Genomic DNA, 24,937 nt, shown 5'->3' on the forward strand with positions numbered 1-24,937 from the left:
TTAGGCCTCTGTTCCATTTTGTTGTTGTTTTTTAAAAATAATTGAGCAAAGTAGGGATTAATGTTAATTTTTGTTGGTTTTCAGCAGACAGGTATCAATATAAAAAAACCTTACTTGTAAAACGGAAGCCGGGGGCTAAGTGTCTTCTGGACAATGCCATCCTGTTTTCTTCTCTGGTTTCCAAACTGTCTTACATGATGAAAACATACTTTTGTGGTTGCGAACTCCTGATGGAGAAAGGGAAGAGCCGAGTTTGCCGCCTCCGGGGCACTGCCTGTGCTCGGCCAGGCTGGCAAGAGCTGCGCACCTGTCGGGCGGCCCCGGTGGCCTCGGCGCGGTGTCCCCGGTCCTGGCTCAGTGCCCCCTCCTGTCTTCCAGGCTTTGGGAGCCATCACTGCAGTGCCTGTCACGGGTCCTCAGGTCAGCTCCTTGCAGAGGTTGGCCGGGCAGGGAGCGGCGGTTCTACCTCAGGTAAGCAGCTCGAGGGCGGGGCTCTGGGGTCTGCCTGCCCCTCTCCTGCCCCTCAAGCACTGAGGTTGTAGGCGGGCCCTGCGCTGGGCGTGTCCCTTCCCCCTCCTGCCTCCTCTGCCCGTCAGGGGAGGAGACAGACGTTCCAAGGAGACCCGGCTTTTATAACGAGGAATTGCAAAATCATTTTAGTGGGTCAGGACCAGGATTTTGTTTTCTTTAATGGACCTAACGAAGTTGGACTAGAAGAGAACAGAAGATATCAAAATGCACCCTAAACGTCGTTTCTTGACTAGCTTGTTTCTGGACTGGGTCACGAGGTAATGAGGATTTTAAACCATGGGTCACAGTCAAAACAGTGCGAGAAACTCTGCACTCGACGATTCACTTGGGGGGGCAGCAAGATGCGAAGCCCGCCGCCCCAGCTTCGGTCCACGGCGCCCTTGACTGGGTTCCACACTTCGGACGAGTCCCCTGGCCTCTTTACCTTCCCGGGCCGAGTCTCCTCTCCTGCAGACAGGCCGCGCAGGCGCCTCCTTGGCGGCCCAGAGCCCTCATGGCTATGCCTGCTAGCGGTTAGCCCGCGCTCAGGCTTGTTGAGCAAGGGTTTGTGTTCGCCGTACCTTCGTGGCTCCAGAGGTGAACACCATTCCTGACAGACACCCCTCGTTCGAGGAGGGTGAAGGGCAGCTCTCGTCCTGGTGGGAGCCTTTCCCGAGCGCCCACCTGTGCTGACTCCCAGCAGGGCCACAGAAAGGAGAGCGCACGGAGGGCGGGGAAGGACCCTGGAGGCCCCGTGGGAGGAGGCCCGGCCTCGATCCGCACACATCTTGTCTCCAAGTGGCAGTGGCTGAAAGTCCTGAGCTCTGGGGTCCCCCGAATAGGTTTTCTCTGGGTTGGAGGCCCCCATGTTCAGAGCCCAGCCCCTGCAGTCTGGGCACAGCTCCCTCACAGGCAGAGTTGGGATTACCTGGTGTTGCCCGGCCAGTGTGACCCAGAGCGCGGGGGCAGACCTGGAGTGACCCGGGGGGCCGGGGGACCGACAGCACAGAACGGCCTCCCCTGGCCGTGCAGTGGGGGATCCTCATTAACCACCGCTTACCCCATCTGGCCCCACTTGTCCGTCCTCCACAGAGGAAGAGCACGGCAGTCCCCAAGCTGGTGGCCATCTGAGGTTCCACATTCAGGATTGGTGTTGGTGTCCCCACGTGCCAAGGACAGAGCAGGACAGGATCATATGACTTGGCAGGTCCCCTGATGGTGGAAGGCCCTCGTGGTGGAGCGCCCGCTTGGCGGGGGAGGGGAAGGACACTAGAATTGAGGCCAGCCCCGCGGCGGACCCTGGGGAGGGGCAGGGTCTACGATGCCAGCTTGAGGGACACACAGCCCTGAGGTAACCTGTGTGAGGTCACGGAGCCCAGTGGGAGCCACCCTGAACCCCTCCCTCCACGAGGGTCACTGGCGATGGGTGGGGGTGCTGGGTGGGCCCACACTGCCAGCCGGCACTGACACTAGGCAGGCTTGTGGAAGTCCTGAGTGTGATTCCTGCTACCCCAAGAGTGACACCTGCGGCGTCGTTTTTCTCCTGGACTAAGTCCCTTCCTCTCCAGGCCTCGATTTGCTCATCTGTAGAATGGGCCAAATACCTACTTCACAATGCGGTCACAACGGGGCTCAGATAAGGTGAGACAGGGCAAGTCCTTGTCCTCCCCGTCCCTGAGAAGGTGGTCTAGTGCGGGTCCCACGGTGCTGGCGTGAGGCTCCTTTCTGGTTGCAGGAATGCTGGGACGCTGCCAGCTGACAGTTGGGATGCACGCAACACGTCGTGCTTGCTCCCCACCCCCGGTGCACAGATGAGGTGCGTGCCCGAGACCGCACAGGCCCTGCAGGGGGCAGGATCAGCCCCGGATGAGCCGTCCGGAGCCCTGGCCAGAACCACGTCCTAGCCGCCTGCACCCGCTTTAACTCATTGCGTGAGGCCCATCTCTGGCTCACAGCACAATGGCTTTCACAGGGAAAGCCCCACCCAGATCAAGAAGCCAACTGAGCTGGGGGCCAGGGGCCCCCATGGCCCCTCCCGGTCACTGCCCCAGAGACAGCGCTCTGTGGGAACTCACGGGTTTGCTACTGGAGTCAGAGGTCACCTGACTGGTCCACATGCAGCTTTCCCATCCTCCTCCCCTGTTCTTCACCGTCTTATCTGAGTTGAGCTGGAAGGGGCTCCGGCCCAGAGTTGAGCCCCGGGGTCTCTCCGCTGCTGTCCCGTCATCTCTAACGTGCGAGGTGTCTGAGCCCGACCATGTCAGCTCCCGTGCTCAACTCCTGCCTCTGTTCAGGGCCCCCCGCCGCCTGCTTGTGTGTCTGTCTGACCGTGCACCTGTCCCTCCCTCCCCAGGTTAGGCCAAAGACTCTGATTCCAGACAGCCTCCCCGTCACCCCGGGCCGGGACCGGCCACCCAAGCAGCCCCCGACGTTCCAGAAGGCCACCGTGGTCAGTATCAAGAACCCCAGCCCAGCCCTCCCCACCGCCAACAACACCGTGAGCCATGCGCCAGCGCCCGGCAGCCAGCCCCAGGCCCTCGCTGAGCCCGCCGCCATCGCCTCTCCCCTGAGCAGTGCCGGGGTGGCTTATGCCATCATCTCCACCGCCCCCAGCAATGCCGCCGCCATCGCCCCCAGCACCGCCGTGTCTGTGGTCAGCGACAGCGTCAAGGTCCAGCCGCTCCTCATCAGTGCTGACAAGAAGGTGGGTGTGTGCCCGCACACGCGGGAGGCGGTTGCCCGGACAGAGCGAGCGAGTGGTTGGCAGCAGGACCAAGAAGCCCCTGGAATGAATGGGGTGCAAAGTGAGGAGTGAATGAGCGGCCGCGTGAGTGCGTGCACACTGGAGGGAATGGGCTGCGGAGGAATGACCCAGCATGGTAGGAGCGACCCCACGGTAGGAGGGCTGGCGGTGTGAGCGGGAGGGGAAGTGAATGACGCGGTCCAGGAGGAGGCGTGTGTGATTGAGGGAACACGGGGCTGAACAGATTCATATCGGTGGAGAAAGAATGGTCAATGAATGAATTACTTCCTTCTTTGGAATCATGAATCAACAGTAAGATGTGTGGTGGGAAGAATGCCCGGAAGAGGCCGTGCTGGTGGTCAGTCTCTGGCTGGTGTAGCTGGGTGGTCGAGAACTTCGGGGGATGCCCAGTGTCCGAATGGAAAATCTGTGATTTCTTGCCGAGATTTAAAACTGAAACGGAGGTCCTCTCCTTGTCCTGCTCCGAGCTCCCTTGGGGATTGTAAGGTTTGAGGCCGTTGGAGCTGCAGGGCTGCGTTGAAAGGTACCACTTCATCTCTTTCGCTCCTTTCCTCTGGGCCCAGTTTGGGGCCTGCCAGGCCGCCCCTCTCTTGTCACGGGCTAGCATCCCTCCTCATTCCCAGCCTGAAAGCTGGTGCTCCATTTTCGTGCACCTGGAATTCTGCCGCACCTAGTGTCTGGGAGCATTACGCTTCTGGGCCCTCCCACCCGTGGACGGGAGCCCCGGGGATTCTCAGTCATCACAGGATGTGGTCGCATGGGGAGACGTGCTCCTCAGGACCACGCCCGGTCCCCCGGGGACGCTTCGCAGGTGTTTGTGGGATGCCTTTGTGGGCTGCGTGTACCCTTTTCACTGAAAGCTCACCAGCATTCAGTGCTGTCATTTTAAACACTTTTTGCTCATTTAATCGGTGCAAACAGATGCTCGCTGTTCAAAGTTGAATTCTTTTGCTTATTATGAAGCTTGAATGTTTCCCCCATACTTTTCAAGAATTCTGTCTCCTTTTGCGTGACTCGTTTGAGAATATTTTTTGCCCTGTTTTCTACTGGGGATCTTAATGTTTTTCTTCCCATGAATATAAAGAGGGGCCTTTTTTTTCCCCATCCAGAGAATTCTGGGGTTTTAAAATTGTGACACAAAGGAGAACAAAGAGCCCTCCCTTAAGCCAGCAGAAAAACAGATGCATTTTCTGTTCCCATCTAGGAGCCTCAAATTCACAAGACAGTCACGTTCTTAGGGGAAAAAATATGAGTTCAGGTTATTCCTGTCTTGGGAGAGACCCTGGCTGACTGCTCCTTGTGAATTCCTTCTTCTGGATCCATGAAAGATAATGATTCTTTCCCAGTATTCCATCCAAAAGATTAATAAAGTAGTTGAGCCACAGGTGGAGGGGGTCTGACCCAGGGAGGGGCTGGGCTGCATCAATTGCTTTCAGAATTCTCAGCCTCAGACCATTCAGTCAAACCAGATGATAGCCAGGAACCCCCAAGACAGCTGGCTGAAGTAGGGCCACTCCGGGCCGTGCCGAACAGGGTCCGGAGCCCACATCCCTCCTCTCCACCCCTACCCTTCCCAGGCCAGGTTTGCAAGCCTCGGACGCAGTGACCTGGGGGCCCAAGGGGCAGGTTGGGGACGGAACAGGCTAGGCAGTGCTCTCAGACAGACCCCTGATGGCCTCAGGTGGCAAATCTGAGCCCTCTTGGCCTCAGTTTCCCTGCACTTGAGCTGGAGATAAAGAAACCAACCTCTTTTGAGTCTTTGCTTCCTGAATCTTCACCACCTCCCTAGAGGTAGGATTGCAAAGAAGCTGAGGCTCAGAGAGGCCAGGTGACCTCCCCGAGACCACACAGCGGTGACACGGTAGCACAGGATTGAACTCAGGCCCTTCTGGTTTCTAAACCAGGCTTGTTCTCAGGCAGACCCTCCTCACGGTGTGAAGGGCTGTCCGGAGGCTCACGCCCTGGGTGCGGGCACCTCCCGGACCAGAGCGCTTGCTGCAAACCTCCTCGTTCCTGTGTAATCCCACCTTCCGACGCCCCTTGCCCTCTGGCCCTCCTGGGTCCCCCCTCCCTCTGCAGCTGCCACCCCTCACCCCTCTGCCACCTCTTCCAGGTTATCATCATCCAGCCTCAAGTGCAGACGCAGCCCGAGAGCACGGCGGAGTCGCGGCCGCCCACGGAAGAGCCATCTCAGGGAGCTCAGGCGACCAAAAAGAAGAAGGAGGACCGGCCCCCGAGCCAGGAGAACCCCGAGGTAGGGTGGCAGGGCTCTGGGGTTCGCCGTAGGAGGCGGGGACAGCAGTGCAGGGCACAGCCGCCCTGTGCAGTGGGAGCTCCTCGTGGGGACTCGCGCGGGGAGCCTCGGCCCCCAGCTGTGCGTCTCATGGATGTGCTCGTGCCGTGGTGGTGTGGGGCAGAGGCTAGCACGGATTCTAGAACCAGGGAGCCTGGCTTTGCATCGCGTGCAGCCAGTGTTCTAGAGGGGAGATGGGTGGCGGATCATGTCTGTTTCTTCATCCGTAATAGAAATGGTAAGTCTTCCTTCCTAGCAGTGTAGTTGGGAGGATTCCTTGGGTCAGGGTCTCCTCGGTCAGGGGGCAGGGCTCCTTTTGGCACCACGTGGCCCTGCCGTGGCCCTGCCTGTTCTCCCTGCCCGTGGCCACTCATGAGCGTCTGAGGGCCGGCAGAGAAGGACCTCAAATGCCTTTTAAGTCAGCTGCAGCCAAGGCTGGCACGGGAGAGGCAGCTGACTCCTGAGAGTACCTGTAGAACTTTCCAGAAATTGCACAGTAGTGCCACCTTCCCCCCCTCCCCCTCATGGCTAACACAGAACCACCTGCTCCGTGGGGCTGTAAGAGGCCAGCAGCTAAGGCCAAGTCATTCTTTGTTAACTTCTGGTCCCAGCAGGTGACCCCTTGTGTGTTCCTGCTTGCGTCCTCTGCCATCCGGGGCCACAGTCAACCCTTTGAGCCTTTTCCCTGTAGCTGCCCTCACCTGGACCCCCTTTCTTTCCCTACCAATTCTCATTCATCCTATAAGATCCACTTCAGACATCCTCTCCTCCAGGCAGCCCTCCTTGACCACCTCACCTCAGTGGGCAGAAGAGGCCCCTCGGGGCTCCTAGAGATCCTCAGGATTCTTTTTATCAGCATGCTGTCAGTTCCGAAAGAAGTCAGTCTTTCATCCATTCATCATCCATGAGACATGTCTTAGAGTTGGCTCTGTGCCAGGCTGCGTGCCGAGGCTCGGGATGCCAAGATGGGGTGGATGGAGTCCTGGAGCTAGGGGATCTCGCCCTGGCACGACCATTAGGACTTCAACTTCGGATAAAAAAAAAAAAAAAACAAACTCAAGTGTCATCAGAAAATTACAAATCCAGAGCTGTGGGAGGTGCAGGGAGAAGGAGCGAGCGTGTCTGCACCCGGAAGGACGGGGGAAGGCTTTGCAGAGGAGGGGTGGGATCAACAGGGCCTGGGGGAGCAGGGGGGCTGCCACAGAGGGGCAGAGGTGGGGGGATGGCGTGTGGTGCAGAGGGCGCGGCCTGGGCAGTCGCGTGGAAGGGGGAAGGCGCTTGGCAGGCCCCGGAGAGTCGGCTAGTCTACGTGGAGCCCAGGCAGCACGGATGCAGGAGAAATTCTGAACACGGGGTTAGAGGAACGCTGGTCCTGCATGCAGGCCGCCAATGTGGAACTGTATTCCCTGGGCAGTGGGGAGCCACGGAGTATGTTCGAGCAGGAGAGTGACTTGATTGTTGTCCTTTGAGGTGTCCAAAAAGCTGCAGGGAGTCAGCGTCCACCACTCACTGAGGCTGACATGGAACCAAGTCTGGTCTGTGGCCCCAGGCCCAGTCTGTCTCAGAGTCACCCAGTTCCGTTCCATGGTGCCGGGGGAGCACCTGCTGTGTGCACGGTGAGCCCCGGGCCGGCTCGCAGCCCGAGGCTCCCACACGCACCCCTCTGTACCCCGTGGGGTTGCGTCGCACCCCTGCCTCCTCGGGGGTTCGCTGGGTGCATTCTCTGTGTTCTCTCGAAGTATATCGAAGCCAGTTATTGTGCGTTTATACAATTAGTATAATTACATTTAACTACATAATTAGTGTAAATACGTGTAATGACTTAAATAGAACTTGTAATTACAACATGTCCTGGTGTAAAAATCCTTATTAAACTTTCTTTTTAAAGAGGTCTGGGAGCATTGTGTGGTGCAGACGCGGGGCTTTGCGGTGCCCTTTGAACTTGTTCGTGACGAGCCCACGTTAGGGGCACTTGAGGCCAGAGCAGCAGCTGCCCCAGAAACTTCCTCAGATGAGCCCGTTGGAGACCTGGGATTGCTGGTGACAATGGGCGGCTCCCGGCACAGTGCGGGCAAGCCCCGTGCACCCGCAGCTGGGAGCTCAAGCAGCCCGTGGCGGGCACCCCAGGACCCCTCCAAGGCTCCGCCCGCTCCTCCCTGTTTCAAGGCCCGTGGTCTTCGTTAGGACAGAACTGTGGCCTTTTCTGTACCACCCGTCATCCTGGCCTCGGCAGCATCGGACAGACTGGCCGCCCTCAGACCAGCATGTGTTGCAGGGGGCAGCCAGCCCAAGGGTCCCAGTCCCATATGAGCGCTGACTGCAACCCCAGGCCCTCTCTGGGCAAGACTTGTGCCCACGGATGCTCCTTCCCTCCACGCCATCCCTGTTACCATGGCCCCCGTTCCTGCCTCATGTCTCCCCAGGCTTGGGGCTCCCTGCCCCTGGGTGGGTGCCCCCCTGTGTATTCTCCCAGCAACTAGAAGTGTCTTTCTAAAATTCAGAAATAACTGAGTCACCCCCCCCCCCGAAACCCACCAAGGGCGGCTTGGGCTTCTGATGGGGCTCTCTGCTACAAACCGACAGCAAGAGCGGATAGAATGTTTGAACGTAACCGAACCAACGTGAGTTCACTTCTTGGCGAGTCAGATACGCCAGGCGGAGTGATCGCACAAAGTAAACTTTATTTGTGGCAAATACGGAGATCACAGGCAATCGCTTCCAACGCTGTGACTCCCCAGGACGGGGTGAATGCATACCTTTGTTTAAGGTTCAGATGAATATTTAGATGTGGAAGCCTTGTCATCCTTCGCAGAGGCAGGCGTAAGGTCGCGCATGAGCGTTAGGGAAACACGCCTGTCTGTACGCTGTATGTTACGTAAACACGACGGAGACTTGTCCACGAGCAGAGATTTTAGCGCTGTAGTGATTTTAGTTCTGTGATGGCGTACTGTCACTCCACGGCCCGTCTGTGCAAGCACGAGCCAAGTTAAGTTCAGATGGCCCGGGTGCCCTGGGCAGGGGCCGTCGCCGGAGGGGTAGTTTTGGGTTTCATCCGCCTAAGAGGTGAGCCCGAAAGAAGTGCTTCAGGAAGAGTGTAAAACAGAGGTTGTGAGTACAAGCCAGTGGAGTCCAGGTCGGGTCTCGGGGTCTAGCTGGCGACAGGAAGAGACCACAGAGATGGAGCTGGTTATTGTGGTGTTCCAGAAACACAAGCAGTGAGCAGGACCCATGCCCAGGCCACCGGGCTCCAGGGCCAGAATCGGGCAAGGGTGACCAGGACAGGGCGCAGCTCACACAGGGCCAGAGGTCCCAAAAATTCTCCAAGAAAGAAAGGAGCCAACCTGTGCCTGGGGAGGAGGGCAAGGCTGGGGTGATGGCAGTCCTGCCAAAAGGGAGGGGTGAGCAGGAAGCAGAGAAAATGAAAATGCAGACTAAAGAGAAAAAGGAGCTGTTCCCCAAATGACCCTGTGGACAGAATTCTGGAACCCGTGTAGCAGCCCCTGCTAAGGATGCCAGTGAGAATCCGCGTCTGGAACTCGAGTTTATTCAAGAGGAAGTCAATTTTGCGGCATGTTCTAGCAACGATTTGCACATAAATACGTTTAGATACTCAGGCAAATTTTTTTCAGAGGAATAACATCCACTTGAACTCAGTAAGAAATCACGAAGCCGAGTACACCATGAAAAAGATAGGAAGATCGGGTGGGTATAAAAACTGATTCAAAATCTGGGAATGAAACACATGGTAACTGGTTGAAATTTAAAAAGGTACTAGACAGAATGAACAGGGATAATTAGTGCTTTAGAATATACCAGCACAGGGACGCCTGGGTGGCTCAGTCAGTTAAGCGTCCAACTCTTGATTTCAGCTCAGGTCATGATCTCAGGGTCGTGGGATCGAGTCCCACATCAGGCTTTGCACTGGGTGTGAAGCCTGCTTGAGATTTCCTCTTTCCCTCTTCCTCTGTTCTACCCGCCCTACCAAAAAAACAGAATACACGGCCACGGATATAGCACAGAGATACAAAGAAGCAATAATTTATAATATATATGGAATGAAGTCAGTTCACTCGGCAGGAGCTTTTGAATTCTTCCCTCCATCCCCTGCACAGAGGCAGTCCAGGAACATCCAGCTCCTTCGGTGACCTTTAACAAAAGGAGGCATGGGGCAAAGCATCATTGCAAAGCCACTCTAAGGAAAAATAGGGAAAAGAGAAGCGTTTTTTACCATAAGATAAAGAATACTCACTAGATTAAAAAAAAAAAAAGAAATCAACACCTTACTATGAATTCAAAGAAAGAGAACAGTAAGATATTCACTGCTAGGGGAGAAGTTAAAAGGCTTAGGGGAGGAGATGGCTGAGGGGCCACTGGACCAGAGAGAATGAAGCGTGCACTGGAATTATTCACGGAAAGAAATCTGTAACTGGATGAGCTCAGGGGGCCCTGGACACAGCAGAAGACACAGTGAGGGACAGAGGAGGCAGAAGTGAGCGAGCAAAATACATGCAATAAAAAAGGAAGAATGAGTTTTTAAATATTCAGGAGTGATCCCTACGACAGGCTAAGAGGACACAGCCGATGTGTAAGTGGAGGCTTCCGGGAGGGATCTCAGAATTACGGAGCTGAGTAATGAAGCGACACTTTCGATTGCCCGTGGTGATGGGTTTGGCTCTACCGTCTAGGCAGTTGGCTCCCGTTTCCTGTCCTCCAGCGAATGTGGGCTCAAATCATCTCGGGGAAGGAGGGGGTGGCGGGGACGGGGAGCTTGGTCTCCACGTTACTGGTCTTGGCTCAGCCCAGTCTTTCCAGGTGGGGTCAGCAAGGCAGGTGCCAGTACTTGGGGGGGGGGGGGGCCCTAGCATCCCTGCAACCATGCCGTCAGCCCCGGGGCCCGGAAGCAGTGTGGAAGCCAGGTGGCCCCAAACTGCAGCCTGGACTGCTATCGGCTGAATCTGCCAGACCCCAGAATCCCCTCCGTGGCCTCATTAATCATTTTGTTAGTCTTGTATGCGTGTGAGCACACACCTTCCAGGATAGAATTAATGGGCCCCACTTTTCATGGTGCGGTCGTGCTTCCTGATTTTTTTTTAAATATAATTGAAGAAAAGTTTACTGAAATCAAAGACTTCGTACATATTAATGGACTCTGTCCCTGGTACTGGGCACCAGGGAAAATGCATACGTGCGCCAGGGGAGAAGGGTCAACACTGCCACGTGACCCAGCACAGAGGCATCCGGAAGGCATCTGGCAAAAGCAATCACGTCACTTTGGAGGGAAAACAGCCGGCTTCTGGCTTTTCCAAACAGCGTTCAAGTCTACAACACGGTAGAGCAACAGCTACACCATCCTGATTTTATGTCCAGCCCAGCTGGCCTTCGAGCTGCAAGGCTGCACATAGGAGGGTTTAAATCTTCTCAAGAACTCAGGAAATACGGCTCCGTGGGCCTGGGAACCCACCCCACCCCCAGTCGGCCGAGAGGCAGCTGGGCACCTCTGGCACCAGCCCGGGGGCGGGCGGCCGAGTGAAACTGAAATAGGATACGGATGTCAGATCAGAACGTAAATACTACGTTCTCCAGCAACGTCCAAAGGCTTCACCTGTAACCCTGCAGGGAGAGCGCGGGAGAAGGTGGGAGGCAGCGTGAGCTCTTGGCAGTCTCCTCTGGAGGACCTGAGGTTTGCAGTGAGTCAAAGGATATCATGGAAAGCTGACAGATTGAGGAGGAGAACTATTTTTAACAGCATAGAAGTAAAAAAAAAAAAAAAAAAAAAGCCACACAGAAAAACCCGCAAAGGAACTGTGGGCAGTCACTATTTGAAATGGTGTAGAAAACCCACGAGAATCAATTAAAAACAAAACTACTGCAGGCAGAATCTGGCACGGCAGGGTTAATATTAATGCAAGCCATCGATAATCATCACAGAAACACAGAGCAACCTGTTAGAAGCCTTACAGATCCCCTCCTTACAGCAGCAACACAGAGATTAAGTATCAGGAATAGGGGCGCCTGGGGGGCTCAGTCGGTTGCATGTCTGCCTTCGGCTCAGGTCCTGATCTCAGGGTCCTGGGATCGAGCTCCAAGTCCAGCTCCCTGCTCGGCGGGGAGTCTGCTTCTCCCTCTCCCTCTGCCCCTCCCCCCTGCTCTCTCTCTCTCAAAAGAATAAATAAAAAATCTTTTTCAAAACCTAGGAATAAACACACTAACAACAGTTGATACCCACCAGAGGGTAAGTTTGAAACTCCCGAAGGCAGAAGAAGAACAGAGAGGTGCACTGCGGTTCTGGAAAGGAAACTTGTACGTTCCAAAGTTGTCATTATGCCCGGAGTTCATTGATCATGTTCCCATCATCCCAGTAAATAGACCTCAGTCTCCTTCCTGGTGTCTGAGTTTCACATGAAAACATAAGCAAGAAAAGCCAAGGAAACTAGCTGGACAGGAAGAACAGGGAAGGGACGAATCCTGCTGGAAACCCTAACGCCTGGGGACTGCAGGTGCTGCCACCGCTCCCGTGCAGATGGGAACGGGGTCAGAGGCACGGAAGGAGACCACAGACACCTGATCATTTAGTACATGATTAAAAGGGCTCCTTAAACCCGTGAAAAGTGGGACGATGGAATTTTCAATAAGTGGGATTGGAACAAACGAGTAGTCGCCATACGGAATAAAAGGAATCCATCCTTCACACCGTCTACACCAGGATATGTTCCAAATGGATCAAAAATTTGAACGTGAACAGTGAGGGGCGCCTGGGTGGCTCCGTCTGTGGCGAGTGTGACTCTAGGTCTCAGGGTTGTGAGTCTGAACCCCACGTTGGGCGTGGAGCCTACTTAAAAATAATAATACTGATAAATAAATGTAAAGAGTGAAATTATAGGTACTACTATCGAACATAAGCAACTTGCTTTATAACTTGAGTCTGTAGCTAAGATTCAAAAACCCCAACAGTGAAAAAGAGAATACTGGTCATTTCTACTACATATAAGTTTTTTTTTTTTTTTGGTCTTCATGGCCAAAAAAAGCATCGTTCCCATGTCCTGAAGTGTGAGTGGTGCACAGACAGCCAGTTCCTCCCGACGAGGACAGTGTGGACGGGGGAAGAGGGGTGTGGCCGTGGAGAAGGCTGATGGGCGGGGCCCCAGCCAGGTGATCGAGGGCAGCATCCGTGGGATGAGTCACGTTGATAACATGTACCCCAGATACCATGGGCTGGGAAGGGCACTTCACCTCTGTGGGCACCCGCCCCCAAGCCCATATCCCTGTCTCATCGTGAGAAAACCATCGGACCAATCCCAACTATGGGGCATCCTACCTGACCGGCCCAAGCGTCTAACGGTCAAGGTCACCACCAAGGAAAGCCCGAGAACCCAGCACAGCCCAGAGGAGCTAAGGAGATCCAGCACCGAAGTGCAGTGTGGGATCCTGGATGGGGTCCTGGCACAGAGAGCGGACAGGAGGTACAAAGGAAGGAAACCCGGAACAGATAAGCCAGCCCCATAAGTAGGTGCTCAGCTAACGTTTATGCAATCAACAAACAGGGAAGGCTGTGTTAACGCTTCTCTGTTTCCTTCCCTCAGAAAATCGCTTTCATGGTAGCTCTAGGCCTGGTCACGACGGAGCACTTGGAAGGTAAGGACCTGCGCGGTGGCAGGCTGGGCTGCTGGCCAGCAGGAGGGCAGCGCCCGTGAGTGGACCGTCTCCTGGGAGGTCTGTCCCAAGTGCCAGAGGTTGTCAGCACAAAGACCAAGAAAGCCTCCCTGCTCTCCCTGGTCCCTGGCTGTGGCACTTTCTGGTTTTCGCAGAGGGACCGTGTGAGTCCCCTGCTCCCACGTTGCTCACAGCCCAGGGAAGTGGAAGCTGGAGCCAGACTGTCCAGCCCTGCCACTCACTGACCACTCAGGCTTCGGCCCTCCCAGTCACGTCCGAAGGTCTGCGTTCGAGTCCTGGTTGTGCTGCTTTGAGCTGGGTGACCTTGGGCAAGCTCCCTCCACTCTGAACCTCAGTCTCCTCTTCTGCAACACGAGGAGGACAGCACCTTGAAACATCGCAGCCTTTTCATGAGGCCTGGGATGAAAAAGCTTTCCTGATACCTTCATGACTGTTATTATGATTTTTATAAATAGTCCTCCTTGTAAAAATTCTCCCCTCACCCATGATACCCTAAATATTTATTTATTTGGACCCTGTCTTCCACAGAGGGCCTGGGGTGCCTTAACGGGAAACACATGAATGATACTGCAAAGATTTAAAAGGAAAAATTGGGTCCAAAAGACACGTTAGAAACAAATGTCAAAACAGCTGTATACAGAGAAACAGGTCCCAGGTTCCACCTGGCAGGCAAAACAGAAGGAAAGGGGGGACCATTGATGTGGGGCGGCCACTGTCACTACGTGAAACACCACACCAGGGGCCCTCTCGGAAGGACTCGTGGTGGAGTCTTTGTGTGGGCAGACACTACCTGAGCGGCAGGTGGACCCCATTCCCGCAGGAGCCCTGAGCCCCACTGTGCAGCTGTGCCGGGCCAGTGCCTGGTCAGCGGACATCCCATGAGAGACGTCCCCGGGCTGGATGACCGCACACGGGGGACCACGTGCTGAAAGCGGGTACCTGCCACCTTCCAGCCTAAAGCCAGCCCATCCATCTGCCTCGGAGCGAGCGATTCGGGGGCCACTCTGGGGTGGGGATGCCGGGCAGACAGAGGCCGCAGGGCAGGAGGGGACGGGGACGCCTGGGGCTTGCAGAGGAAGAGTTCAGGGTTCCCAGGACAGGAAGGGTCCAGTAACTGCTATGTGTGCCTTTCCAGAAATCCAGAGCAAACGCCAAGAGCGGAAGAGAAGAAGCACAGCTAATCCTGCCTACAGTGGCCTCCTGGAGACAGAGGTGAGGCCCCGCTCTGTCTGCACCTGCCCTGCGTGCGGCTGGCCTGCCGCACCTGCCCCCCCTGGGCATTGGAGTTCAGGGCGTGACGATAAATGATGTCCTTCTTCCCCCCCGAGTTCTGAATCGGTTCAGAAACAGATGCAGGAGATCAGAATGTCATTGATTCCTCACTCAGGCTGCGCTGGGGAGCGTGGCTTGGGGGCCCTGAGGTCCAAAGCTCAGGGCAGCTCTCCAAAGCCGAGCGATGTCCCCAGAGGACCGCGCCCGGCACATTCCAGACTTAGGCTGTCCCTGCCAGAGACCAGCAAGGCCCAGCAGGGCCTGCGGGAGGGTCAAGATGCTGCTGTCCTCACCTCCCCAGGCTGTGGGTCACTCTGGGCTATTGAACTGAGTCTGTGTCGTATGACCTGGAACTCGATGGGGAGGGAGGGATCTCGGCCAGAGTGGTGGTCGGCTGGGTCCAGGGAGCCCAGCCCACCCCTGCCCTCTGCTTATATCCTCCCCTGCTCCCGCTCAGAGAATACACCTGAAGTGTCCATCTTTATACCCGCTCACCTCCCCCTTGATTTCCTGAGCACGCTCTGTCCCTGAGACAGGGTGTCCCAAGCACCCTTCGGTAAAATGGTCACTGAGCTGTTTCTTGACCTGCACACAAGGAAACGGTGTGCTGTCTGTACGATAAGGGCCCTGTTCCCTTTGCTGTGCTCCCTGATGAAACCATCCACCACTCCTTGGGCAAAGCCAGACCCTAGTGTCCCAAGTCCGTGGCCGGAGATGATCTGATTAACAAGTCAAGAGTCAGCTCAAAGCTGTGATCCCTGAACGCTGGACCCATTGTAGCTCCAAGAACGCCCTTCCACGGGCCTCGCGCTGGGCTCTGAGCACAGCCCGACCCATCGAGAGAGGGGGGTGTAACGTCACTCACCCATCTTCCTGCCACGGCAAAGCCACCCCAAACCAGGGTCTGAACAGGCTTGGCCTGTGGCTGAAGCCACCTTTCGGAATGTACCAGAAACCTGAATTGGGGTCTCTAAGCCATCCTTCCTCAGTGAGGCGGATGTACCCGCAGGGGGCAGGGGTGGATTCCGTGCCTCCCACGGGACAGAGACTTCGCTGACTCACCTGCCGCTCCCCTGCCCTGCATCCCCCACGTCTGTCCTGGTTGCGACCTCCAGAGCCGTGGGTGGGAAGCCTGTCCTGGGTGCGTCTCAGGCAGGAGCAGGGTCACCGAGGAGGGCTCCCTATGAAATGCTTTTGTTTTGTTTTCGGTCCCCTGCAGAGGAAACGGCTGGCGTCCAACTATCTCAACACCCCCCTGTTCCTCACAGCGAGAGGTAGGTGCCTGCAGGCCATGGCTCCCCTGCCAGGGCTGCCCTGGGGGGTCGGCATGGGTGGCCCCCTGCTCCGGGCATGCGTGGGGCTGCCCGGCCTGTGCGCAGTGGGGACCGACTTGTTTTCTGGTGGATGGCGCATTCCGGCTCCCGGGCCCTCCACGCCATGGCCTCCTTCACCCCGACATCTTCTGGGGGGGGGGGGAGGCGGGCCGGCGGAGCCTGCTGCCGTCTGACCGGACTCAGAACCGGGGCTCTGAGCCGGGACGATGACGCAAGGGCTGGATGTGAGAGCAGGTGGTAAACGGCCGAGTGTTCTGTACACAGGAAGCTGTGCTTCCCTCTGGACCGTATCACCTGCGGACGGCTCTGAGCCAGCAGCTAAAAGGAATTTTGTGATCTGAAAATGTGTGGTTTGGCATCACTTACTGGAAGGAGAGTGGGTCATGGACAAAAAAAACCCCACCACAGTTGAAAAGGAGCCACTTTGAGAGGTCCCTGGAGTGATGGCTCCCCCGTCCCATGGTGGGTCCTGGCCGTGACCAGGGCAGAGACCCTGACTTCCGCCGTGCCCTGGGTGGGAACCCCTGCCGCACCGGCCTCGGGGCCGCCAGTCCTGACTGGTGCCCCTCCAGCGTCCACTAACGTGTTCTCCGCCCTTCTTCCCTGTGCTAGCCAATGAGGACCCCTGCTGGAAGGTAGGTGTCCCCTCGCCGGCACACCTGGGCAGGGCGGGTGCAGGCGTGCGCGCTCCTGGCAGGGGCGAGCCGGGTGAGCGGAGGGCCTTTGGGCTCCGTTCTCGATGCCGAGAGCTTTGCAACACCACCCAGGCCATTATCCAGCCTGCCTGGCAGAGCTGGGTGTCACCACGGGATCAGCCCACAGGGTTCCAGCGCTGGCTGTCTCTGCCCACTGCTGGGGACGCAGGGACCCCAGGAGCCAAGAAGGCCCGGGGGGAGGCAGCTGACACCGGCTGCCGGCCAGGCTCTACCTGGCTCTGCTCAGCCCTGCCGTGTGACCCCGGGGGGAGCTGGCTCTCGCAGGCCCTCGTTGCCCACCTCGAGAGGGTCTAGACCCAGTAATCCCCAGGGTCTCACCACTCAGGACTCCATTTCTGTGATCCTGTGAGACCCCGATCCCCCGTGCACACAACGCGTCCCTGCTTCCCAGGACACAGGCTGGTTGTGACCTCATTTATTTTTTTTTTGTAAGATTTTATTTATTTATTTGAGACAGAGCGCACAAGCAGGGGAAGCGGGAGAGGGAGAGGGAGAAGCCGACTCAGCACTCACTGAACAAGGAGCCCCATGTGGGGCTCGATCCCAGGACCCTTGAGATCATGACCTGAGCTGAAGTCAGATGCTCAACCGACTCAGCCACCCAGGCGCCCTGTGACCTCCTTTTTAAAATAAGTTTTGGATCAAATTCTAAAAGAATTTGTAGCCCCTCCATGCCTATAACGGTCAGGCCACTGAGCCACAGCAGGTGATGGTCTAAACTCCAGTGATACCGGCTTCTTGCCCCAGATCCATGGAGCACCACAGGCTGGTGGTGGTGGCCTGCCATGCTTGTCCACAGACACCTGTGCCCGACCAGTGCAGGCACAGGACATGCCTCGAGCCTGAGCTCCACTTCCGCAGACCCCAGTCCTGGAGGGGCCTTGGCTTCGAGGCAGGAGACCCCGCTGCTGGTCCTGCGTCCGCCTCCAGATCCTGAGCAATCTCGGGCGCGTGGCTTGCCTTCCCTGGGCTCTTGCACTGAAATGAGAGGTGACGGCAGGTCTCTGAGGCCTCATCTCGGTCTGCAGCCCCCTCTGTCAGGGGCGGCCTGGGGCCCAGGGTCCTCGTGGCGTGGACCATTCCCAGATGGGAGCCCTCTGGTCCTTCACAGCCATGAAGTCAGAAGGCGCTGCTGCCACGCGGGTAGAGAACAGACGTCCCCTGCGTGGAGAAGGTTTTCTAGTGGGTGGTAGAAAACTGTTCAGACTGTGCAGGAGGCATGAGGTTATGATAGGCTCCTCTCTCTGTCAGGTCCACAGTGCAGCGGGCTGGCTGGAAAGGTAGTGAGCTCCCCGTCCCTGCAGGTGTGTAATCAGAGGCTAAACTACCAAATGCAGGCGACTCTAGAAGGGACATTGGACATTCCTTTATCCCAGGGAAAGGGACCGCCCCTCACCAGGCTCCTACGTGGATTGTGTTTTGTGCGCCCTGTCCTGTTGGGTCTTCCCAGCATCCTTTGGGGCAGCTGTCACTAGCCCACATTACAGATGTGGAAACGGAGGAGCGCGGCAACCCACCCGGGATGTGGGGAGACGCCAGGTTAGAGCGGGGTGCTGTCAAGAGGACTGGAGAGAACCGTGACCGCGTGCCTCCCACGGCCATGCGTGCGTGAAGAGCACGTGGGCGGGAGGCTTTGCGAGCACGGACCCAGCCCCCCCTCACCCTGGCGTATGCGCCTGTGGGACAGCGGGGGCCCGGGGAGGCTGTTTCCTAAGCCACAGCAGGACTGCCCGCCCCGCCACCCACGCCTGGTGTCCAGGTCTCAGCCGGGGTGAATCAGGGTGCCGGGGCCACACCCCACCTGACTCTGACTCGGTGGCCGTGTCCCTAGTAAACGTGGCCCAGGTGGTGGCCTAGAGCCCACGTGTCCAGCAGCTGCTCGTCCTCCCGGTTCCCGGGCTCGTCCCTCTCTCTCCCAGAGCTGCTCAGGGACAGTGAGTCACAAGTAGGTCAGGGTGGCAGCTGCCCGGGGCCCCCCAGCTCCCGCCCCGCCCCGCTGACCCGCCTCCCGCCCTCCCTTCTCTTGCAGAGTGAGATCACTCATGATGAGCTCTGTGCCACCTGCAAGCGAGGGGCCAACCTGCAGCCCTGCGGCACCTGCCCGGGGGCCTACCACCTCAGCTGCCTGGACCCGCCCCTCAAGACGGCACCCAAGGGCGTGTGGCGGTGCCCCAAGTGCCAGCAGAAGGTATGGGAGGCTGTGCTGCCGGGTAGCGGGCCCTCCCGCCCTCACCCTCTCTCCCTGCACCGAAGGACCCTTTACCGGCACAGCATCTGAGGCTGCTCAGACCTGCGTTTCAGAGGCTGGATAATCTGCTGGGCAGGCCCAACAGCGCCCCCCGGTCTCTGCCCACTAGATGCCAGGAGCACGCCCCCTAGTGGCCATCTCAGGCACTGCCAGCAGAGGCCCAGTGGTGATGACTGAGCAGAGGTGTCCCTCTGCAGCCGTCTGACCCAGTAACTCCACCTCTGAACTCCAGATTCCCCCCCGGGGAGACCTGGACTAGCAACACAAACTGCAAAAACAGTGCCAGCTGGCGCGTTCCATCTCCCTGCTGCCACACAAATGAAAACCTAGCAGGTTCAAAAAAACAGTAACACTCCCTTCTGGTGATGATGCGGGGAGGCAGACAGTCTGCGTTGCAGAAATTTTATCAAGTGCCTTAAAAATGTATGTATTTTTTAAATGCAGAATCTAGCTTTGGGGAATATAGTTCCAGGAAAGAATCCAAATCCAGATAAAATTCTGGGCACAAAGAAGCCCCTCGCCCCTTATTTATAAAGGAAGAGACAGAGGTACCTTGCAGCAGGAGACAGTGAAATAAATTCCGGCATGTGCACTCAATGCGATGTTATGTGGTCATTGAAAACGATCTTTACAAAGACTTTGTGATTCTTTGGGGCTTGTTCTCCATGTGGACCTAAGTTTTAAAAAAAGAAAACACCAGGCTTTATAGTAGCGCTATGGATTAATTATCAGCTCCGTGAGAAAAGCTGCAGGTAGAATAAAAAACATGGGAGGACAAACTTCCAAGTGTTAGAATCACGTGGGAAGTAGCAATGCTTTTTTTGTGAAGGATGTTTTTCTACATAATATGTATGTGCTACTTGTAAAATCATAGGGAAATCATCTTTATTTCAGAAAATACTGATGCTCATGGGTTCGTGTTAACCCCGGGGACCTAGGGAGAGGGTGGGTACAGCGGGCACTATGTCACTGTCTCCTGTGGGGGCCGCCAGCCCCTGTGCTGTGACTGCCTGGGTCACAGCTCTTTGAGGTAAGACAGAGGGGGCACAAGATTCTCTTCCCGAGTTCAGCACGATGGTGGGGCCTCACTGGGCCCCCGGTGTGTCCCTGGCTTGCCTGGGGCTGCTCTTGGGTCCCCAGGACAAGGGAGGAAGGCAGGTGGTCGGTCATTCATGGAGACATTCGGTCAAGAAGAATCAGAGCCTCCTCCCCACCAGCACCGTGTGGGGCCCTGGCAAGAAGCGGGTTCCTGCCCTCAAGGAGCTCTGTGAGCCAGACTGTGAGGCAGGGGCAGCCCCTGCCGCTCAGAGAGGTTGCCCGCCCCCCCGGGGTTGCGCGGCCGTGGCTGGTTCTGGCCTGTCTGCGTGCTCATCTCCCCGTCTGCCCTCTAGGCCTTAAAGAAAGACGACGGCGTGCCCTGGACCGGGATGCTGGCCATTGTGCACTCCTACGTCACCCACAAGACGGGTAAGACGGCCTCGGGGAGCCGAGAAGGGCACCTACTCCCTTCTCCCTTCTCTCCAACCCCACCCCTGTCCTCTGGCCTCACTCTGGGCCCATCGGAAGCTGTTCCTAGCCAGAGCTCTGGTGCTACGTGCAGGGCAGTTACTGTGGGGGGATGACGTTTCCAGCCCCTGTGTCTGCGACCAGGGCCACTGGTTTGTGCAGGAGGATACGGCCAGAATGGCCTGGAGGCGTAGACCTCGGGTTCTTTCTGCTTTCCCCGCTTGGCCACGGCCCAGCCTTTTTGCTCGCCTTGCTTGCTTGCTTACGCGGCCTTCTCTTTGCTAGTCAAGGAAGAAGAGAAGCAGAAGCTGCTCCAGAGAGGCAGCGAGCTACAGAGCGAGCACCAGCAGCTGGAGGAGCGGGACCGGCGCCTGGCCTCGGCAGTAAAGGTGCGCTGGCAGCGGGGGCAGGGGGCTGGGGGACTGGAGAGCCCCGAGACGTAAGTCCAAAGCTTCACTGTCCTGTTACTGAGGCCCCAAGAGAAGACAGACTCACCAACGTCCTTCAGCAAGTCGGAAGGCAGAGAATGAGCTCTGTGGTCTGTTCAACAAATAGTTACCAAGCGGCCGAGCCTCTAGCTCTGCTCCTACCTAGCTCTGCATCCTTGGCAAAGCCCTGTCTCTGACCTTCAGTTGCTTCTTGGGTAAAGTGAACATAATGATTTCTCTTCTGTAGTGTGGTGGTAAACAAGACGATGATGGTGGTGATGGTGGTGGTGATGGTGATGACGGTGGTCACGGTCATGATGATAGTGTTGATGGTGGTGATGGTGATGGTGATGATGGCGTTGATGGTGGTGATGGTGATGGTGATGATGGCGTTGATGGTGGTGATGGTGATGGTGTTGATGGTGGTGATGGTGGTGGTGATGGTGATGACGGTGGTCACGGTCATGATGATAGTGTTGATGGTGGTGATGGTGATGGTGATGATGGCGTTGATGGTGGTGATGGCGTTGATGGTGGTGATGATGATGCTGATGGTGGTGATGGTGGTGGTGATGGTGATGACGGTGGTCACGGTCATGATGATAGTGTTGATGGTGATGGTGATGGTGATGATGGTGTTGATGGTGGTGATGGCGTTGATAGTGGTGATGATGGTGCTGATGATGGTGGTGATGGTGATGGTGATGATGGCGGTGATGATGGTGATGGTGGTGATGATGGTGGCGATGGTGGTGGTGGTGATGATGGTGGTGGTGATGATGGTGGTGGTGATGGCAGTGGTGATGATGGTGGTCGTGGTCATGGTGATAGTGTTGGTGGTGGTGATGGTGGTGATGGTGATGATGGTGGTGATGGTGATGATGGTGGTGATAGTGGTGATGGTGATATTAGTGGTAGTGATGGTAATGGTGCTGGTGATGATGGCGGTGGTCGTGGTCATGATGATAGTGTTGATGGCAATGATGGTGATGGTGTTGGTGGTGGAGATGGTGATGATGGTAGTGATGATAATGGTGGTGGTGGTGATGGTGGTGATATTAGTGGTGATGATGTGATGGTGCTGGTGATGATGGTCATGATGGTGATGGTGATAGCGGTGATGGTGCTGGTGACGATGGTGGTATGGATGGTGGTAAGGGCAATGCCAGGTCCTAGTGAAACTCTTTAAACATTATCTCATTTAATCCTCTGAATAACCCAAGAGGGGGCTCTGCGACTACTCCTGTCGCACAGTTTGGATGCAGTCTCAGGGCGTATAAGTGATTTCCCTGAGCAGCAAGTAGCGTACACGCCAGCTCGGGCCCCGTCCCCACTGCTGCGTGCACTGCTGTGGTATGTATCACGCCTACCAAAAGACCAGGGCACGGCAGCAGCAGACAGAGCAGAGAGCTGCCTGGCCTCTGCAGATCTCCTGCAGCTGCTGTGGTTGAGCCGGAACTGGCTCCCAGCTTCCTCCAGCAGGAGGAGAAAGGACTGGTCAGCGAGGTAGCGTCACAGCCAGGAGGAAGAAGGTTCCGCGCTCCTGTACAAGCACACCATTTCTAGCCCTGAACTCGAAACTTCTCCTGTGTGTCCGGCCGCAGTCACATTTTTCGCGGCTGCCTGGTTTTTGGAAGGCCCTCGGCTGGTTTCTTTCAGGCCTCTGGCCGGAAGAGGGGAGGAGCCGTGGGAGAGAGGGCCGAGAGGGTGGCCGCCCCAGGATGCGTGCACGGTGGGATTCTGACACACCCTCCCCCCGCCCCTCTCTCCCCCCTACAGAAATGCCTAGAGCTTAAGACGAGCCTGCTGGCCCGGCAGAGGGGCACCCAGTCGTCCCTGGACCACCTGCGGGCCCTCCTCAGACGGATACAGGGCGAGCAGATGCTGCAGGTCACCATGACAACCACCAGCCCCGCCCCGCTGCTGGCCGGGTCCTGGACCCAGCCCCCCGCAGCGGCCATGCACACTGCCCTCCAGCATCCCCAGGGGCACAACTGACCCCGTGGGACCCGCTTCACACCCACGGAAGGTTCCTGGGACCCTGTTCAGCAGACCTGAGGGTTCTGTCCGCCTTAATTCATAAACACTATGAATTTCAGACGAAAACAAAACCTGACCAAGAGAGACAGAGGGAAGTGAGAAGGAACTGGGTGAAAGTCCAGAGCCAGGACGGGTGGGTATGGAGTCCTTCCCTCCACGTTCAGACAGGACACCAGGAAGCCAGGTGGGCGCGTGACGGCCGGGCGCACAGTCAGGCCCTGGCTGCTGGGGGGCTGCCTGGGCCTCCGGCTTCCAGGCACAGCTGTCTCCTCAGCCTTGTGCTGCCCCCGGCAGAGAGGAGGGCAGAGGTTGGGAGGGCAGCCAGGAACCCGGAGACCTAGCTGACTAGTAGCGGTAGTTGGGACGAGCGTGGGTAGCGAATCTAGGTAGGACTCCGCGCCCCTCCCGCTCGCGGCCCCGGGGCTCAAGGGCAGGTGCTCCGGCGCCTTCCCGGAATGCAGGCCCCCGTCTGTCAGTATTATTAGCATTAAGAGTCACAGCTGTTGAACTTGAAAGAAACTACGAGGTGGGTCCCTCCGGGGAGGGGCTCTGCAGTGTCCACCTGCCAGGGCCTCTGCGTGCCCCCCGTCTTCGGAGTGCCCGCACTGTGCGCCTCCTGCCCTTTGCTGACCTTCTGGACTCATTTTGCCACCGATGTATTTTTCTCATGGAGTTTCTGGGCAAGATGGAGCTGCGAGCCTGCAGGGGCAGCGTGTGGCAGGTTTTCTATTTGGGGTTGAATCATTCAACTTACGACTGAAGCCTTTTCTTTTCTCCTTTCGAAGGGCCGGTAGAAGTACTCCATTCCTCTTTTCTTGCCAGTACAGACACACTATGCCAAAAAATAACTTTACATTTTTGTATGGCGTTTTTATTGTAAGATATTTAATGTGGGGGGGGGGGATGCTTGCCGACTTCTTTTCCTGCTCACGGTGGTCTCTGCTGCAAGCTACGAATGCGAAAACCCCTCTTGGGGGGCTGCCAAACTGGAGTGATCCAGAGGGTTCTTTCAGAAGGGGGGGGCGAGGGTGGGGAGGGAGAGGGGGCAGTGGCCTCGGGAGGGTTTGGCCTTCGGAGACGCAAGAGTCCCTCTTCTTGCTGTCTCCTTGCATTCATGAGAGCTGAGGGCGCGCACGCGTCTTTAAAGGGCTCCCACGTCCCAGGGTGGGATGTGCACCCACCAGCTTCTCCGGTCCTGGGGACATAGCACAACAGGACAGGCATCCGGAAGCCCCCGGGCTCCCACCCCAGCATATCACACGGTGCCGAACTGCATTGAACACACGTGCACGCGTGCACACGCGGCCCCAGACACGCACTCACGCACGCAGACAGGTGCAGAGCAGGGAGGCTGGCCAGGACCCCACAGACTGCCATGGTCCCTCCTGTCATTTTCTCGACTCCGGGAGAAACTGTGCTGTACGATACAGATCTATTTTAATACACTTAACACTGGGTTGAACAAGATTTTTATATTCTTTTATTGATGAACTGAGCTGTGAGACACACGTCTTCTATATTGGCTACTCTAGATGCCGATTATGCATTACCGCGTGGCTTGCGATGTAAATGTCTTCAGGTTCCTTTTTGTTGCTTTGTTTTTCTTCTTGGATGGATTGAATTCGATTTTTTAAAAATGTAACGGGAGGATATGGAAGGTTGGACCCGGGAGGGGTAGCTGCCGACGTGTCTTGAGACTTAGTGTTTTGGACCAAGGAGGACCGTCCAGTGGATAGCGAGGATAGAGAAAAAGTGTTTGTCTTAAATACGCCCATGTAGTTTTCCTTCTGTACGATGTATTAAACTCGATTGATGATTGATTTCAAAGCCGTGTGGTCTGCCTTGCCTTAGGTGGAGAGGCCTCTGGGAGCACGAGGGACAGGGAGGGGGGAAGCAGGGAGGGGGGAAGCGGATAGGTGGAAGATCAGGGTCCTGCCCCTGATGGGAGGGAGGGAGGGAGGAGGGAGCTCATGGGCGCTCTCCACGTGCTGAGCCCCCCCCCCCCAGGTGGTAGGTGCACCTGTTGGGACCTCGTGGATGGTCACGAGCAACAGAAACCCCCCCGGCCAGGTGCTGTGCGGTGTGGACGCCACTCCCTCGCTCATTCCTGCTTCTCTGAGCCCGTCGACAGCACCTGCATTTTCTGTTGGACACG

General features: G+C 56.8%; 1 protein-coding gene across 3 annotated transcripts in view; it reads left to right on the top strand.

Annotated features, from left to right (window-relative positions):
• The window catches only part of PHF21B (PHD finger protein 21B), a 90,631-nt gene extending 67,891 nt beyond the window's left edge, over positions 1-22,740 (top strand). For 2 of the 3 annotated variants that reach the window (XM_045780100.2, XM_045780101.2), the window contains exons 3-13: positions 379-471; positions 2,864-3,214; positions 5,388-5,528; positions 13,148-13,199; positions 14,374-14,450; positions 15,730-15,784; positions 16,457-16,479; positions 18,590-18,748; positions 20,200-20,275; positions 20,600-20,703; positions 22,522-22,740. In XM_045780100.2, the coding sequence (XP_045636056.2) occupies positions 379-471; positions 2,864-3,214; positions 5,388-5,528; positions 13,148-13,199; positions 14,374-14,450; positions 15,730-15,784; positions 16,457-16,479; positions 18,590-18,748; positions 20,200-20,275; positions 20,600-20,703; positions 22,522-22,740 (1,350 nt within the window). Of the gene's footprint in view, positions 1-378; positions 472-2,863; positions 3,215-4,754; positions 4,773-5,261; positions 5,529-13,147; positions 13,200-14,373; positions 14,451-15,729; positions 15,785-16,456; positions 16,480-18,589; positions 18,749-20,199; positions 20,276-20,599; positions 20,704-22,521 lie in introns of all 3 variants that reach the window. The other variant, XM_045780098.2, reaches the window with a different exon arrangement.
• The last annotated feature ends 2,197 nt before the right edge of the window (positions 22,741-24,937 follow it).

Source organism: Ursus americanus, chromosome 17 (assembly GCF_024610735.1).
Source record: "Ursus americanus isolate L20-20 chromosome 17, mUrsAme1.1.p, whole genome shotgun sequence".
NCBI lineage: Eukaryota > Metazoa > Chordata > Mammalia > Carnivora > Ursidae > Ursus > Ursus americanus.